We start from the raw sequence: 18,999 nt of genomic DNA, 5'->3' as shown, positions 1-18,999 counted from the left end.
CCCATTGAAAAACCCATCCCAAACCCAACTCAAAATCAACCCAAAATCCATAGAAAAAAAAAAACCCAAAATCCCAAAATCCCAAAATCCTTATGTTTCAATCATCTTCATCTTCATCATCATCATCATCATCATCTTCTTCTTCTTCTCTGGAGTGTGAAAAAAAAAAGAACAAAGAAGGAAAGAAAAAATAAGGAAATAAAGAAAAAGGACGAAAAAAGAGATGCAGAGACTTCATCATCATCATCATCATCATCATCTTCATCTTCTTCATCATCATCATTAGCTTCGAAGTGTCAAAAAAAAAAAAAAAGAGATGCAGAGAACGTTGAGCCAGCTTGAGGAATGAGAGAGGGGTTTGAACAAAGTGGAACATTCTGGAGTGGTGTGGAGTGTAAAGTGGAAAGGAAAAGTAAGGAAATAAATAAAAAAAAGGTAGGGGCACGTGTGTGGAGGAAGTGGCAGGGAAAGGGAGGAAAAAAGAAAATAAAGAAAAAAAATGAAGGGTATGTGTGTGGATGAGAAAAAAAAGGGGAAAAAAAAGAAGAAAATATGGATAAAAAAATAAAATAAAATAAGGGAAACATAAAATAAAGAATAAGAAATTAAAATTGAGAAATATTGTTACAATATTTTTACAATATTTTCACAATAAATCTTAAGTGGTATGTTATTATTAGTTAATATTGGTGAGAAAAAAATAATTTGTTTAAAAATTGAAAAAAATAATTATAATAGTACATTCAAATTAAAATCAGTATAAATTATCACAATACTTTCACAATAAATCTTAAGTGGTAGGTTATTATTAGTTAATATTGGTGAGAAAAAAAATAATTTCACAATATTGATTTAAGTATGAAATAAACTCTCTTATATACATTGTCCTTTTTGGTAATTTATCTTTCAAACTACCATTTTTATAAGTGTTAGCCAAACACTCAGCTTTTTTAAAAAGCACTTTTTATCAGCTTTTACCAAACACTCAGTTTTTTGAAAAAGCACTTTTTCATTATGCACTTTTTGAAAACTCCACTTTTTCATTATGCACTTTTTCAAAAAGCTGAACCAAACTCACCCTAAATGAAGACAAAGTGCTTTTTCATGGTGGAGACAATTAGCCCTAGATTTATGGCAAATGCAAGTGCAACAGATCAATTTTGTGTTTTTTCTTGTATTTGTGGTTTGCACAAGGCTTGCTTATGGATTTTGCAAGTGTTACAAGCTCATTTAGCAAAATTTATCTTTAGGGTGTATGGATAATAGCAAAATTTATCTCTACGATCTATGAATAAGCCCAAAATAGGCCCACTCTTTACCCTCCATACCACACTCCTTCACTTTCTCCATTAATACTACATGAACTTAGGCCATTAAAAATAAAGATAGTAGGCCCAAAATAAATGGGTTTTTCTTAGTGTGGCCCTCTAGAAAAATTGGGCATTAACTACATTTAAGAATAGTTCTAGTTCTAGCAGATACAAATGAAGTCCTACTCCAGAAACATATTATTATGCTATAAGCATGGGTACAAATAATTGTGAGTTTAAGTTTGTATAAAATCTTTGGTAAATCCTCTTCTTAACGGTATTGTCAATCCACCTAAAAAATACATAGATGATGTGGTACTCCAATCCAAACCAGTAAAACCATGCCAGAAGAAAAACTACATTTTTTACATGACTTTTTGAGTTGGTCATATTTGTGTGTTAGGTTGCTTGTTTTAATCATTAGTGCACGGGTAGGAGTTGTTGCAACCGTATCTGTACTTCTGGAGAGCTTAAAAACATGAGTGCAACGGGTGCTTGATCTGCTTCTTTTGCGTGAACGAAATCGTCATGAAAAATATTTAGTAACCAACTCTGCCAACATATTCAACTAACCCAATAAATGTAGCGCCAAACTAGAACCAAGGGTTGACATGAAGAAATAAATTGAAGGAAACTAAAACCACCCTTTGGGGACCACATTTATAACATTCATAAAATCAAACTTTAAGAGACGAGGAAAAATGAAGAACAGTCTATCATGAAACCAAACTCTCATAATGCTAATGAAATTGCAAGGTGAACTCCAACCATACAATTAGCATTCTTAATTTTAATCCACCAATGTACTTGACTAAGAAGCCATCCCTGATAAAAGTTAGAGCAAGACGCTGGCTTATTCCTTCTTCCTTGAGTCCTTGAGTTGTCCCCTCTTTCGAATACCAAGGCAAAACCTCAGCCGCCATGCATCAACAACAAACTCCGGCAAGGAGTAGGCCAAAGCCCAGAGGAGGGTGTGTGGCCAGTAAGGTGTGCAACGAGGCTCGTAGCCTATGTGACGCAAAGCTGCTCGGGCATATCCATCTGTTGATGGAACAAGGAAGGAGGACCTCTTGATTGATGCCATCTTTGTTGCCACATATAGCGGAACCTGCATCCAGAGGATTGATCAGAGAACATAAACCAAGGCAATACAAAGGGTGATAAGCGAACAAAAGTTCACAACACAGGTTTTTTTGCATGTCTATAAGCTAAATGCTTTTGACATAAAATAGTCACCCAAAAGAAAAGCATCTATCTGCTTAGTTCAAATGACATTTCCTCCTCCCACAATAATGGGATGGAAGGTAATAGCATGGGTCAAGACCCATCAGTGTGTATGTCACTCAACAATTAAAAAAAAAAAAACATATATCTTAAATATGCAAAGCATTGCATTTCACTAAGCAAATTGCTTCACTTTATATGTGAGTCCATATCATCACTTACCCATTTTTTCATTGCCTAAACTTATGTCCTCTAGAGTTACTTCTATTTGATCTTTTGTTTAGCAGTCTATCATTCCTAATTACAGGTGACATCAATTGGTCACTGAATATAACCATCCCATTGATATTTCCTTATCTTGCACTTATTCGAAGCTGCCTCGAACTCATCATAAATGAACCCAATTTTGAAATGCATTATCCACTCATCCAACATCCCATATTTAAGCATATAAAAGAAAGTCCTCATGATACCAACACAGAATGAGCAGTCCAACTTAAAAACAAACTTGAACTGGGAAAAGGTTGGGGGAAGGAAAAGGTGGGGTGGGGGGCGCATGAAATGTCCAAAGTCTGACCATGTAGAAGGTGTCATGTAAAATTCATGACCTATTGAAGGACAAAATATGATTTGCATAGAATATTGTAAGTTGTTATTATGATCAGTAGATTCAGTAGATAGAGTTTTAACCTATAATCAAAATGAAGGGGGCTGGGAGGGATGGCTTGGATTTGGTCCTACCTTCTAGCCTTTTTTGCATGAAATTGCCTGCTATTAATGCTTATATCTTTGCATTTGCCTTTGACAGCCCAAGCCTTTTATCATTGCACTAGACAACAACCCCTTATATTTATCAATAACATGATTCAATAATATATGAAGCTACCTAACTCCCTAACAGTAACTTTCTAAAAAAAAAGAGGGGGTGGGGGGGTGAAACCCAGTAGGCCAGTACAAAAAAACTCACACTTTTGCAAGGTCTGGGAGAGATGATTGATAGACAACCTTACCCCCAATTTTATTTTTGGAGAGGCTAATTCCAGGTCTCAAACCCATGACCTATTGCTTTTTGGTGGAGGTGCTTGCCATCCCACCAAAGCCGGACCTCTTGTTACTTTCTAAAAATAATAAAAGATATTTGATTATGGCCCACCCCTTAATCTATAGCCTATCTATCATTATCCTAAAAAAATAAAGAGACTACATTTTTATGTCAACATAGGCATTCTTTTTCTTCTGTTTCCCCAGTCCATAGCTAAGCTAAACAATCTATTAATCCTTCATGCCACATTTAAAAGGATAAATTAATATGAAAAGGAAATCAATGAAAGACAAGCTTTACCTAATGAGTCTAATAAGCAAATTAAGACAAGCAACGTTGTCTACAATATAAACCGTCAATCTGAAATGGATAAACAAGAAAAGATAACTTTACCTAATATTCTAGGAAGCAAATTAGGTTGTGAATAGATTGAGTATCCTCATTGCATTAAAAACTTTATGTTAGATGACAATAGGCCACACTAATATAATTCACCAATCACAGCCACTTGCCCCTAGCATGGGACACGGGGCTGCCATATACCACTAAATTTTCTTAGGCGGCCGACAATTCCATTTGAAGGTCTAACAGCTTCAAGTTGAATAGGCTATTAATTTGGCTTCAAAAGCGCACCAAAAGCTGGCTTCTTCTACAATACCCTCGACAAGGACAAGGCTTAAAGTGTGAAGTAGTTTTTGTTCAATATTAATGGCACAAATCTAAATTTCAAACTTCCATCCTATGTTGTCCTTCTCAAGACAACTATTGTATCACCAAAAGAAATCTAAGAAATGTACAAAGATAAAAGGAAATGGGATTCTAAGAAAAATGATATTAAGTTATTAACTAATCATTTGAACATAAATAAAACTTAACCAAAACAAAACAAGATTATCTAAGACATAAGCTCAATACCTGACACTGAACATCGATTCCACTTTTCTTGTATTCAACATACAGACACCTCGAGAATTGATCAATATACCTGATCAAAAACACAAGTAACCTCCTTTCAGCTCATAAAACTATAAAATGAACCAAAATTTTTCAAGTTATCTCAAATTCAACAAAGAAAGAAAGAACTTGCTGCAAGACTATGCTTACGCTTTAGTGGCTGCATAAACAGCATAAAGAGGATCAGAAGGAATCACAATGGCAGCTCCAGAGCCAATGTTGACAATTGCACCTCTCTTCCTCTTGAGCATCCCAGGCAAAACAGCCTGAGTAACCTTAGTAGTACCAACAACATTGATTTGAATCAAATTCTTCAAAAGCTCCTCATCCACTTCATGGAAAAACCTGGCATAAGGGTACGATACCCCAACGTTGTTGACCAAAACCCCAACATCTACACCTTCAATAGCTTCACTAATCCTCTTAATCCCCTCAGATAAATCACCAGAAAAGTCCACAACAACATTCTTGATCTGGGTTTTGCCGTACTTGGCTCGAATAGAATCCGAGACATCTGTGAGCTTCTCTGGATTCCGACCCACCAAGACAAGATTAAGCCCCGCCCGAGCCAATTGAAAGGCGAAACCTTTGCCAATACCATCAGTGGGTCCAGTTACGAGTGCCCATGAGCCGTAGTGCTTTTTGAGATTTTTTGGTGGTCTGAGAAAATTGACGTAGACCCAGTTGAGGAAAGTGAGAGAAAGTTTTAGAGCCGAGAGAGAACCTAAAGTGACAAGCACTGGAACCCAGAAAGGTTGAGTCTTGAGCTTGTCTAGAACACAGGTATGCATGATTGGAACAGAGTGTGTGTGTGTGTGTGTGTGTGTTTTTTTTTTTTGGGTTTGGTTTGGATCTGAGAAATGGCCAAATGGGGTTTTTGTAAGGAGAGGGAGAAAGAGTAGGTTTGAGATTGACAAGGTTAGCTGGGGGTTGATTTAGGAGGGCAGGACGGGTTTGAGAGAGTAAGAGGAAATGGCCAAATTGGTCGTGTTTAATGCTAACAGATGGTTCGATATATAGGAATTAAGATAGGACAGTTAGCAGACCAATTGGCATTCAATTTATGCAGGCAACAGAGTCAGAAAGAGAGGAAATAGTTGGGTGAAGTAGATGAGCGGAAAACCACCGTAATTAAACAATCAAAAAACGACGCACATGAGAGAACGTGGAGCTGCCACTGTATTTTGCTGGACTAGGTGGCACCATTTTATGTTGGGAAAATGTAGTGTAAGAGTAATGCTGGAAAACACAATTTTTGTCATAATTTGTACATGACAAGTCACATGCGCTAGAGGTGTTCTCGTATAAATCTATCATCATATGTTTCATTTTATGTGTCGCAAACATTACTCTGTGTTTAATGTATACATAGTACACTCTCTCCAAAACATGTGAGACTTCATCGTCTTGAAAATATGCCGAAAAGTGACCTTTAGTCATAGTTTCGACAATAACCATTGAAATGTAAGGAATTGATAGACGCAGGCAGAATGTTTTAGAAAGTAGACATTATGGGCTTGAATTTGAACACAAATTTTGAATTCTTTCGACCTAAAAGAGTTATAGTCGTTTGAATTTGGACCATCGAGTTTTACCCGAAATTCGGAGTACAACTATGTGCAGATAAACAGGCGTAAAAATGGATGTCTAAAGTTTCTTTCACAGATTTGGTGTTAAAATGTTAGACACATTACTGAGAGTTTAATGTGTTTAATGTATACATGGTACTCTCTCTCCAAAAACATAGGAAAACTGGAATTTCAAGTCACAGTTTTGAAGCGAAGTCACAAAAGTCACAAGTATTGCGTGCTATAGGTGCAAGTGTGTCTAATAGACTTATACTCCCTGATAAGAGTAATTTTGTAATTAATCCATGACAGAACAAAAAGGCGACGGACATAACAACGTTGTCAACTTCATTCATGAGAGACAACCTTGTTGTAAAGTCTACAGCTCCACCCAATACCTGACGGCTGCATCTTGGGCATAGTAAGCTAAAGACAGTAAAGTAAGCTGAAGACAGTAAGCTGAAGACAGTAAGCTGAAAATAGTAAGCTGAAAATAGTGAGCTGAAGAGAATAAGGTAAAGGGGATATATGAATCTCTGACGACCCCGACGAGCGAGTAGGTGAAGCTGACGACCCTGACGAGGGAGTAGGTGAAGCTGACGACCCTAACGAGGTAGTAGGTGAAGCTGACAACCCTGATGTGGCGTGAAGTGACGTTCCAATCAGACCCGTCCGCCTCACTTTTGTCCATTAGCAAGTGACAGTAGGGAATCAAGAACTTTAGGGCGACGGGGTCAACTCGTTACCGTTGGAAAGCTGACAGCTCAAGGCTGTAGGGGACGCACAAAGCTGACAATTCCGACATGACCTTGACTTGGTTTCCACGCATGGGTATATAAGGAAATATCTTGCACATCACGCTCAGTGTTAAACTCCTACAAGGAAAGGATTCCGCAAAATACGCTTACAAAGACTCTTATAAAGAAAAGACTTTTACAGCAAGAAAAAGAGGTCAACCCTCTACTACTATAAAAACTCCAATACCCTCACTAGCCAAGGTACGCATAATTGACACCGCTCTAACATTTTAGAGTTGTGAGAAGTCCTAACTTGACATTCGGAGGGTATTTGGCCGGCGCCACACCGGTGGTCTTTGCAAGGTCTTCTCTTTTTGTTGTGCAGGTGTTGTTTCGAGTGTGCGAGAACCGTGTGGCTCACTGGTGATTTTTTTGACATCATCACTCCCCTTTTTATTTTTACACAAGGGTGCCAAATTGTGTGTTTTTATTTTAGTCTTATGACTTAGTAAGATGGCCTTGAGTTAATTTTTTATTGACCAAATAAGAGATTTTTAGTTTGAATTTAATTTTAAATTCTACTATATTTAGGATAATTATTGGTTTATATTGTACTATGAATGTAAAATTTATATTGCAAAAAGTGTAAAAGATTGTACATGTTTGTTTAGTCTACAATGTAAATCTTATATTGATAGTACAATGTAAACTGATAATTTTTTTTCTTATATTTGTATAAGCAAAAATAATATTGTTCAATTTTTCTAATTAAAAGGATTGGGTTCAAAAAATCAAAACTCCTAATCATCTTTATAGTGTCACTTTGTTGATTTCACTTTCATCGGTATAGATATCTAGAATGAATATTGACGGTTGAGTTTTTGGAATTTTAGAGGACAAATTATGGTAATGAAGTAAGGTAAGAATTCACTCACTTATATGACATTCCAAAGCTATAATTATTATTAACTTTATTAAGAAGAAGATAATTACAAAACATCTCGAGTCACAAATAACTTAAATTAGAAATGGATTTTCCTCTACCCAAGGTGATCTAATCTAGTTCTAACTTTTCCTATTAAAAAAGGGCAAACTATTTAGGAAATACATAATTCATTTCTATTATGTGATTTGCTTTTTTTGGGTTACTAAAATTGTATGATTTTGAAACTACAATTATCTGACCCATTACAAATTGTGTTTACTGTTTACTAATCTTCTAGAGTATTTTGGGCCAAAATGGCCCATTAGCATTAATTTTTGAAATATTTAGCAACAGAGCACTGTTTCGGAAATAACTAGGGAAATACCACTTTTTCCGAAAACACCGCTATAGGGTCCGAAAACGTCACTATAGGGCTTAAAAAAACGCCACTATAGGGCCCCTTGAACCTGTTATGGGGATTTATAAAAAAATTTTGCAGGAAAACGCCGCTATAGGGCCCAAAAACGTCACTATAGAGCTTAAAAACGCCACTGTAGGGCCCCTTGAACCTGTTATGGGACTTATAAAAAAATTTTGCAGGAAAATGCCGCTATAGGGCCCGAAAAAGTGGTATTTTCCTAATTATTTCCGAAACAGTGCCCTGTTGCTAAATATTTCAAAAATTAATGCTAATGGGCCATTTTGGCCGAGTATTTTGCACATACTCTGCCTCTCGCAGCCCTTCTAGACCAATATAAAAATCCAAACTCTGCCCTTGGGTTTGGGCCCGTTGATGGAATCCGGGGCATAAAATACTGAAGAATTCACAGCCATTATCTGTAATAATCGATAGCGATCCATGATATTGTTCAACGATGTGTTATGATTGTGGTATAGCTTTGTCGTAATGTCTGTGGACGAAAACTCAAAGCATTGGTATCTTCGGAAAACTAAGATGTGTTTCTATGTAGACCACATGATCCACTTACTACTTAGGTTAACAACTACCAACCACAAAGAGAAAAGGAAAATAATGGCAGAACAAAATTAAAAAAATAAAATTCAGGCCAACAACTTTGGAAAGAATTTCAAGGGCTAAACCATTTCAAGGTCGTTTGAAGCTAAGATTTTATACCCAAATTTATTCTTATTATTTTTTTTAATGGGAAACCTATTATGATATCATCCATTATATCATATACTATATATATAATTGGAGAAGCCAAATCCACAATTCGCTCGCTCCCAATAAGCCATGTATATGGTATACCATTAAACACATGGTTTAAACTTTAAACAACATGGTACATGATTTGATTTTAAAACATTTCACTTAAAAAAAAAAAAACAAAAAACAAAAAACAAACAAATCAACAATAGGAATAAACTAATAGGTCATATCGAAGGAAAAAAAAAAAAGAAAAAGAAAAAAAGATTCCATATTCTGTTAGTCCAGAGAGATATCACTAGCCTACAGCTACCGTTAGACAACCAAAACCACCAGACAGAAACCCCATAAGGCGAAGATAAAGAGATCAGACTTCAAAGGGCTGCTATCGATAAGGTTCTCTTTTTCCTTTAGGTTTAGGTTTTGATATTTTGGTTGGATTGTTTTTAATTTAGGTTTGGGGTTAGATTTTGGTTGATATGTATATATTATAAAAGGTGAATTCTTAAAAATAGTGAATACAGAAAATGATAACACGTGCTCTTTTGACAATGCATAAAATAATGACACATTTAACATGTGTCCTTGTCACTTCATTTACATGATCATGGTTAGAAATGATTTCTATTAGTAAAAATTGTTATTAATTTAATTTTCATTTTGATATTAATCTATATATTACAGTCTTTGTTATTTGTAATTATGCTATATTTCGATCTGTAACATCCACAAACTTCAATAATATTTTTGCATATTCTTCAAAGAAAAAGAAATTGCATATAATTGTTCAACGCCATTGACAAAGTAAGACAGAAAATTCCTTCATGCAATGATTTGTCCCCTCCTCTGAATACCAATAGAAAGACGCCAAGAATCAAGAAGAGGCTCCGGAAGCAAGCGAGCAAAGCACCATTGTAGTGAGTGAGCCCAGTAGGGAGTACACCGTGCTTCATACCCAATTTGGCGAACTGCAGCTTCTGCATAATCGTCTGCCAAGGGTATAAACAACGATGATCTCTCAATTGCAGCTACTTTGGACACCATTTTTGTCGCAACATATAATGGTACCTGAGCCAATGAGTCAATGACCCTTCCTTAATTAGGCATGTCAAATGAATTACCATGACAAACAGCAGCCCTATATGGTGCTATAGCTAAAAAAAAAAAAAAAAGTAGGCATGATCTTTTCTAAAGTCATCTTTTTAGGCTCAATTTTTTCTTGTGATTTCCCAACGGCCTCACCTGCCATTTGAAATTTTGAAATGCTAACTTTATTTTTATGTAATATTTACAAAAAATGAAAAGCAAGAAGAATAAGTCATAGTTTAGTTTCCTTGTAATTGTTAATAAAGCTCATATTAACTCAATATTTACGCAATGTGGGACTCAACACACACCCACACAACATGCGACTAAAGTCTAGTAAAAAATGAATTGAAAATAATAGTAACTAGAATTGTGCAAATCATGGTTGTCAAAATCCTGATCCTGGATTTTAGAATCTTAAAATCCTACCATCCTATAAAATAAAAATAAAAGATTTAGATCGGTGTAGAATATTTCAGGAGGTTAGGATCAACATGGGATTGAAATCCTAGATAATAGAACGTAAAATTCTATGATCCTACTTTATAGAATTCTTGTGATGTAGGATCATTCATATAGCCTCTAAGCAACAAAACCGACATCCATTGAAGTTATTGTGATATAAAATTTAATTGGAAAGATTTTTAGTATTTTGAGTATTTGGCAAATTAATTACACTTAATAGTATTATAAAATTCTAAATTTATAAAGTATGAATTGTAAATTGAATTTTTTTTAAAATTAACTTTAACCTTAAAACTATTTTCAACTTTAAGGACTCCTTAAAACTCTTTTTTAGTGGATTGTTAAACACTTCATTTTTTCATTCACTCAAAAAATAAATTAAAAAAAAAAAAAAAGGTCATGAGAAATTTAGAATGTGTTACCTGACATTGCACGTCAATTCCATAATGCTTGTATTCCACATCTAGAGATTTTGATAACTTGTCAATATAACTGCCATAAAAAATCAAAATCAAAATCAAAAGAAGGATACAATAATAGCAAACCAAGCAAGGGATTGATACCATATGTAATGCCTTAATCTTCATATTAACAATATTATCCTTTTGGGGTTCATACTTTTCATGGATTTGTTTTTTTTGTAGCACCAAGTAAGGGAAAACATGTTGTTAATATTTTGGATATTCAACCCACATATAAAACCTTCTCCTTTACCACACCTAGGCGATATGTGATTCCATAGATTGCAAACCCCCACCTCATTGCACCCACACTCGTCCATGTGGCTACGCCTCTTGACCTTTTTGGTCACTACATTAGTAGGGGGCGTAGCTAGAAAATTTTACTTGGAGGGGCCGAATTGTAGTATTGATATATTAACCATAGTTCATATTGAATACAAAATTATTAACTTTGATATATTGTTATATTCTTAAATATTAATGAACATACAAAAATTATATACTTTATTATAGACAAATACCAAAAAAAAAAAAAAAAAATCAAATAAAAGAACAGTTCACATCAAAATTATGCCTAACGATCTTTAATGGAATAAAGATAGCAATACAAAAATGTGAACAAAAAAAACCTTAAATACCCATATGCATATCAACACACACATAGTGGTAGAAGTTTCGAAACAAAAATAATACTAATGGTAAAATAACAATGATGATTGATAAAAGAGATAGAGAAGAAAATGCACTTGCATATTCACTTCTTTAAAGAGTCAAGAAGATGATGTTGCACCAGGAAAAGAAATGGATTAATAATTTTGGTTGAGATAGGATTTTTTGTGTTGAGAAGAAAGAAAATGGGGCAATGGGCTGGCACTAGCCGCTACAACAAATCTCTATAGGTACCTAAAGATGAAAAAAAAATTAAAATTATGTTGGGAAATAGGTTGTCAATGATGCTAGAGAGTGAGTTATTATCCATTGGATTAATTATAAATTTTTTGGATAATTGAGAATTTCAACTGTTAGTCATTATCTTTTGGACTAACTATAAATCTTAGGAATAATTGGAGTGGATAGATAATAAAGTTTTAGACAATTGAGGAGGCTAACTAAAATCCGTTGGACCAACTAGAAATTTTATAAATAATTGGGGGCCGGTTCTAAATTTTTTGGGAGGGGGGCATGGCCCCCAAGGAACAATATAGCTCTGCCCCTGTACATTAGGCCTATTGAATACATGGTTGGAGGTCGTCTTTTCATTTTCTTTCTTTAAAAAAAAAAAAATTATACAATATATATGAAAATATCACCAGTTAAATTACCTAACACCTTCAAATGTTGACGTCTCTAACTATAAATTTCTTTCTTCCACACTGAACACAATTCCTATAAAGAAGAAGAATACTATTTTCCATAAGGTACGATTTGTATACAAAAGTTATTTACACTCTTGTTGTTAGTTAGGTTATATTTTGCCTTTGACATTAATTAAGCTTGACATTTTATTAAGTTATAATTTTTCTCTGGCATAAATTAATACAAAAATCATATCCTCTCTTGTGGTTAGGTTTTATTTGTGTTTGACATTAACTAAGCTCAACATTTTATTAAGTTATAATTTGAGGGTGTGTTATTAACCCCAAATTAGGATGAATAAAAATTATTGACATTTTAAAAAAATTAAAAATCCTATGCACATAATGAGACTAAGTGTGTGTTTGGATGCAGTTTATTTTGCTAAAAACTGAAAATTGAAAATAATAAAAAAAAAAATTTCCGATTACTGTTTACACAAAAAAATATTGTTTATTTATCTTAATATACTGTTCATGTCTCATAAACAATGCAAGAGATGCTGGTCTTAAAAAAAAAAAAAAAAAAAAAAAAAAAGACTCCTTTGACGCATACGCTAATCCAAACAAACGAAGCTTAATGTACCTAATATTTATAATTCAATTTTGACATTTCTTTGAATTTGATGTATTACTGGTAACGTGGCAATTTCTATTGCGTAGCTAAGGCGGCAAAATGAGTGGGCCCTTTATTAACTGCGGCAGGGGCATGAGAGACTTACCGGTAACGTGGCAATTTGTATTGGGTAGCTAAGGCGACAAAAGGAATGGGCCCTTTATTAACTGTAGCAGGAACATGCGAGACTCGTGTGGCAAGTGACCAAAGTTTATTTATTTATTTATTTATTTATTGGAGAATCAAGTGACCAAATTTTATTTGCCGATACATACAATTTTTGCACAAATTCACCCTATATTATAAGATACCACTTTGCATCTCAAATTATGAATATTTATAATATTACTTTTTCTTTTTTGTTTTTTGGCTGGAGGAATATTTATAATATTACTACTCCATTGCATGATAGCATCAAAAATTTACCCCATATTCTTAGTGGCTGTTAACTTATGATTAATTAACAATCACATGTAAGTCAAAATCATATAAGTTAATTCTCATTTTTGCCCTTTCTCCATTTAATTTGCTAAATTACCCTTATAAATCTTTTTCCACTAGCTTGTACTGAAATAATTAACCCATTAGATCTACAAGGGCTTACAAACTACTATAATTAGTAACAGATCCACGCGATACATAGAAAAATTTTACAATTTGTTTTTTGGTTAAGTGAAAAATGAAAATATATAGTAGATGAGACTTATAAGTGTTAGTCTCAAATATTAATGCAATGTATTCTATAAATTGAATATATGTAGAGCCGCCCTGACCTGGGAAAAAAAAATCATTATGTATAAATTTTAAAAATTTATGATTTTTTTATCCTTAAAAAAACTTTGTGACCACCCTAAATATTTTTTAGGCCCAACATAATTAAATTTTGGACAAAATTTAGCAACAAATTTGATTGTAGACTAAGGTTACAACTCTATTCAATATATATATATATATATATATATTATTGAATGTGAATTTTAATAAATCCACCATTTAATTACATTTTATTCTTAAATCTTCCATACTTGCAAAATTTCAATAAGATAAATGTTCAATAGCTATGTTGTCAATCAAATATTTAAATTTTGAGTTTTTGTAATCTAAAATTATACATAAAAAATAATTTTATGGATCGAATGATAAATAACATCTGATTGATATGAAATTTTGACATTTTTTAAGAACATAGAGAACATACAATTCATCGATTAAATTTTCAAAATATATAACAATATTAATTTATTTAGTGAGAGTGACTACAACTAAGTTTGTAGCCAAATTTTGTTCTTAAATTTTGGTTCTCTTGACAATATATTAGGTCCTTACAAATAAAAAGAAAAAGTCTAAGAAAAATTTTATTTAACAACACTTTTGAAAAGATATAGCTTGCAACATTAATAATGAGACTATTATATAATGATTTCAAAATTTTAAAAAAAAATTAAAAGAAAATTGTAAGATTTTATGTATTTGCATGTGTGCTTGTGATTTTTTGGTCAATGTATGAAATTCTCTTTTTATTAGATTTTATATAATTTAAATTTCTTAATGACTACTCTTATGAAAATTCCTGAAACCGCCACTGGATCAAGAATTATCAAATTTTATCTATTATTTCAAAGAGATGGCAAAGTTAATCTCAATATGACAAGAAAATTTCTATCACCCTATCGTTATATATATATATATATATATATAAAACCTAGTGTACGAAAATGGTTTATGTGGATCTGATCGATGGTTTTTTTTTTTTTTTTTTGGGGAAAATTATCTGATCGATGGTTTTAATGACAATTTGGTTTGCATTAAATTTTCAGATAAATTTTGTCATGCACCTTACCTAAACAAATAACAAATAAACAACCAACTACACTACTCTACTGAGTCTACTCTACCATAATGTATTCATTTTGTTCAATTAATATTTCCTCTAATTAGCTAAATCATGATATTCGAGTATTATAAAGTTTACAATAATTATTAAAAAAAAAAAGTTTACTATAATTATCTTACAAATTATTTACTATTTATTTTTTAAGTATTTATTAGAGGCTGGTAATTCAAATCACATCTCGTGTTTTTAACAGAAATCTCAAGAGTTTAAATCCTACCTCGTTATAATTACTGGATTATTTGAAAAAAACCAAAGAAGATTTATACTGTACTTATAAAATATATAATATGAGGCAGCCATGCTTAAAAAAAAAAAGAGTAGAAAGAGAAAGTTTGATATATGCTTACGCTTTTGTAGCAGCATAGATTGTAAAAAGAGGATGGGAAGGCACAACAATGGCTGCTCCAGATCCAATATTCACAATGGCTCCTCTCTTCCTTTGAATCATCCCTGACAGGACAGCTTTTGTAACCATAGTAGTCCCTTCTAAATTCACCTTAACAATGTTCATCCACACCTTCTCATCCACCTCATGAAAATACATCGCTGAAGGGTAAGTTATCCCCACATTGTTTATCAAAATGCCAACGTCCAACCCTTTGATCTCATCCTCTATAAGACGAACACCAGCTGAGATGTTGCCAGAGAAATCTAAAGGAATAATCTTTATCTGGGTGTATGGAAAATCAGCTTGAATTTCCTTTGAAACAGTTCTGAGCTTATCGTAGTTTCGGCTGACGATTATTAGGTTTAGGCCTTTCCGGGCAAGTTGGCGAGCAAAGGCTTTTCCAATGCCATCGGTGGCACCAGTGACAAGAGCCCATGAACCATATTTCTTGAGGTTTTTTGGGGGTCTGAGAAATGTGATGAAGACCCATTTGAGAATAGAGATTGAGTGTTTGAGAAAGGAAAGAAAACCTATGAATGAGAGAAAGAGAAGCCAAGATGGTTGGGTTGTGAGGTGATGAATGCATGCCGGTATCATTTTTTCCTTTTCTTTTTCTGTGGCCTAGCTAGCTGTTTGGTTAGAGTGATGTGATTGTGTTGTTTGAGGTTTGAAGCTGGGTCTGGTATTTGTCAGTACTACTTAATTAATTGCTAGATTTTTTTTTTTTTTTTTTCTCTGGTGTTTGGTTGAGTTGCTATAAGGAGTAATGACATGGGAGAAATTACTGGAACTTCCTGAGGATGGTCCTCCCAACTCTTCCCATCCAATTGAGACAATTAGAGCTCTAATTGTCTTAAGTTTGATCTTAATTACTCACACAATCTACGTATGCCTGATGTTCTCCTATTTTAAATTGATGACTCAGTACCCCCATTAATTTAACTCTTTGTTAAAAAACCAAACCAAGGTAGTAAAAAAAAAAAAGCTTATAGTCTGAATGGTTGAGCAGAATGAATGCCCTCATAAGTACTCTACGATGCTAGGTAAAGTAGATCACGTGTAAATCTTAAAGTCTATTCACAATGTCATCTGTCACCTGAATTTCTATACATTTTTTTTTATCTTCTAGCCTCCAAGCACACGCTTACATGCATGCTCAGAGGTTCTTCTATTTTTTGATAAAAATTAATAATTTGCATCTATTATAATTTGAGAGTATTACATTTTTCATTCACAAAAAAAAATCTAGAAGTGTGATGAGTATTATGCGTTTGTGATTTGATAAGTATTATGCATTTCATCACACCCCTAGATTTTTTTGTGATTGAAAAATATAGTAATCCCAAGTTATAATGGATGCAAATTATTGACTTTTACTCAAAAAAATAGAAAAACCCTTGAGCATGCGCTTAATAACAATTATCAATTTTTGTTTAATCCTAAAATTTAGTTTTTAAATACTAAAAGATAGCCACTTACTACACATTCATAACAAAAGTTAAAAAGAGCTTAAATTTAAAATTTAGCAACTACCTTCATAACATTTTTGATGAAGTAAATTAATAATTATGAAAAAAAAATGTAAATTAAATTTCACATAAAATTATACAAATGATATATATGTGCCTTTTGTTACAAAAGAAATTTTTTTACAACAATTTCTTAGATAACAACCACTTCATGTGAGGTTTGAATCATAACAACAATTTCATTCATTAATATTCAAAGTTGCTACATTTTTCAATTACAAAAAAACTTAGGGTGTGATGAAATATATACTTCTATTTTTGTTTTGTAGAAGTTAATAGTTTTCATTCCTAATTATTGAAAGTTGCTATATTTTTCAATTACAAAAATATTTAGGGGTTTGATGATATTTATACTAAAAAATTATTTCACTCATAGATGCATAAATTTCATCACACCCTAGGCTTTTTGTGATTGAAAAATATAGCAACTTTGAATAATAATAAATGAAATTGTTGTTATGATTCAAACCTCACATGAAGCGATTGTTATCTAAGAAATTGTTATAAAAAAAAAAATTCTTTTGTTACAAAATCTATATTTTTCATTTGTAAAGTTTTCATTCATTGTTATTGGAAGTTACTATATTTTTCAATTACAAAAATATTTAGGGGTTTGATGATATTTATACCAAAAAATCATTTCACTCATAGATGCATAAATTTCATCACACCCTAGGTTTTTTTTTGTAATTGAAAAATGTAGCAATTTTGAATAATAATGAATGAAATTGTTGTTATGATTCAAACCTCACATGAAGCAGTTGTTATGTAAGAAATTTTTATAAAAAAAATTTCTTATTTAACAAACTATATTTATCATTTGTAAAGTTTTCATTCGTCATTATTGGAAGTTATTATATTTTTCAATTACAAAAATATTTAGGGGTTTGATGATATTTATACCAAAAGATTATTTCACTCATAGATGCATAAATTTCATCACACCCTAGGTATTTTTGTGATTGAAAAATATAAAAATTTTGAATAATAATGAATGAAATTGTTGTTATGATTCAAACTTCACATGAAGTGGTTGTTATCTAAGAAATTGTTGTAAAAAAATTTCTTTTGTAATAGAAACTATATTTATCATTTATATAATTCTATGTGAAATTCAATTTACATTTTTTTTTTATAATTATTAATTTACTTCATTAAAAATGTTATGAAAGTAGTTGCTAATTTTAAAATTTAAGCTCTTTTTAACTTTTGTTATGGATGTGTAGTAAGTGGCTAACATTTAGGATTTAAAAACTAAATTTTAGAATTAAACAAAAATTGATAATTGTTATTAAGCCTTAAGTGCGTGCTCAGAGGATCTTCTATTTTTTGGAGTAAAAGTAAAGAATTTGCATTCATTAATTATAATTTGGGATTACTATATTTTTAAATCAAAAAAAAAAAAAAAAAATCTAGGGGTGTGATGAAACACATAATACTTATCACACCCTTAGATTGTTTTGTGAATGAAAAATGAAGTAATCTCAAATTATAATGGATGCAAATTATTAAATTTTATCCAAAAAAATAGAAGAGCCTCTAAGCATGCGCTCACGCTTGTGCTCAGAGGTCTGTTATTTTTTAATGAATTGTAGAAATCCATACTAAACAATTACATGAATCTCTCTCTATACACAATTTTCGTTCAACTTACAAATATTTATTCACATATGTTTTTAATCGCATCACATCTTTAATATCAATTATATAATACTGTAATAAAATACTGATAAAATGAAATATTTAATCTACTTGTTATAAAACAAACTAGTATTTAACTCATGATTACGCATAGGAATAATAAATTATAATGGTATTATTGATGTTAGTTTAAGTTATTAAATATATAAGACATTAGTTTGACCAGGACATTTGGAGGTACTAAAATGATTTTCCCTTGCAATTTTAATAATATTGGTTATGCCCAATTTCTCATTACACTGTTATTATGTATATAATTTTGAAAATCACTATTGGATACTACATATACAATATCAATTCACTATCATTGTCTATGAAATTTTACTAAATATAACACAAACTAAATGAATAAATTGGTGTAATAGTATCTCCTAAATTGAATGATGATAGGTGCATTGGATCATTTAGCTCAATTACAGTTTGTTACGTTCAAGATTTTCATATACAAAATATGTAAATAGAACAATATTAAAAATAAATAAATAAATACCTTCATTAGTTCAGAAAAAATAATAGCAAAAATCTAAACAATTTAATCTATATATATATATATATATATATAACCGAAGCCTTTGCTGG

General features: G+C 32.2%; 2 protein-coding genes across 2 annotated transcripts; both read right to left on the bottom strand.

The window, feature by feature from the left end:
- Positions 1-1,904: 1,904 nt before the first annotated feature.
- Positions 1,905-5,764, bottom strand: LOC115982358 (very-long-chain 3-oxoacyl-CoA reductase 1-like). The gene is made up of 3 exons (XM_031104932.1): positions 4,681-5,764; positions 4,492-4,561; positions 1,905-2,418 (listed from the first exon to the last, which is right to left on the bottom strand). The coding sequence occupies exons 1-3, from the start codon at positions 5,319-5,321 to the stop codon at positions 2,164-2,166; spliced, it is 966 nt and encodes a 321-aa protein (XP_030960792.1). The 5' UTR covers positions 5,322-5,764; the 3' UTR covers positions 1,905-2,163.
- A 3,855-nt stretch (positions 5,765-9,619) lies between these two features.
- LOC115981930 (very-long-chain 3-oxoacyl-CoA reductase-like protein At1g24470) lies at positions 9,620-15,849 on the bottom strand. The gene is made up of 3 exons (XM_031104369.1): positions 15,150-15,849; positions 10,902-10,971; positions 9,620-9,996 (listed from the first exon to the last, which is right to left on the bottom strand). The coding sequence occupies exons 1-3, from the start codon at positions 15,785-15,787 to the stop codon at positions 9,751-9,753; spliced, it is 954 nt and encodes a 317-aa protein (XP_030960229.1). The 5' UTR covers positions 15,788-15,849; the 3' UTR covers positions 9,620-9,750.
- Between the last annotated feature and the right edge of the window lie 3,150 nt (positions 15,850-18,999).

Source organism: Quercus lobata, chromosome 3 (assembly GCF_001633185.2).
Source record: "Quercus lobata isolate SW786 chromosome 3, ValleyOak3.0 Primary Assembly, whole genome shotgun sequence".
Taxonomy (NCBI): domain Eukaryota; kingdom Viridiplantae; phylum Streptophyta; class Magnoliopsida; order Fagales; family Fagaceae; genus Quercus; species Quercus lobata.
Note: the sequence above shows the minus strand (reverse complement) of the source record. Positions and strands in the feature narration are given on the sequence as shown.

Excerpts from the sequence above, each read along its gene's own strand:
- LOC115981930 (XM_031104369.1), bottom strand. The coding sequence starts at position 15,787 with ATGATACCGGCATGCATTCATCACCTCACAACCCAACCATCTTGGCTT. Across the intron at positions 10,972-15,149 it reads ATCTATGCTGCTACAAAAGC|TTATATTGACAAGTTATCAA; the intron begins GTAAGCATATAT and ends TTTTTATGGCAG. Across the intron at positions 9,997-10,901 it reads GAATTGACGTGCAATGTCAG|GTACCATTATATGTTGCGAC; the intron begins GTAACACATTCT and ends TCATTGGCTCAG.
- LOC115982358 (XM_031104932.1), bottom strand. The coding sequence starts at position 5,321 with ATGCATACCTGTGTTCTAGACAAGCTCAAGACTCAACCTTTCTGGGTT. Across the intron at positions 4,562-4,680 it reads GTTTATGCAGCCACTAAAGC|GTATATTGATCAATTCTCGA; the intron begins GTAAGCATAGTC and ends GTTTTTGATCAG. Across the intron at positions 2,419-4,491 it reads GAATCGATGTTCAGTGTCAG|GTTCCGCTATATGTGGCAAC; the intron begins GTATTGAGCTTA and ends CTCTGGATGCAG.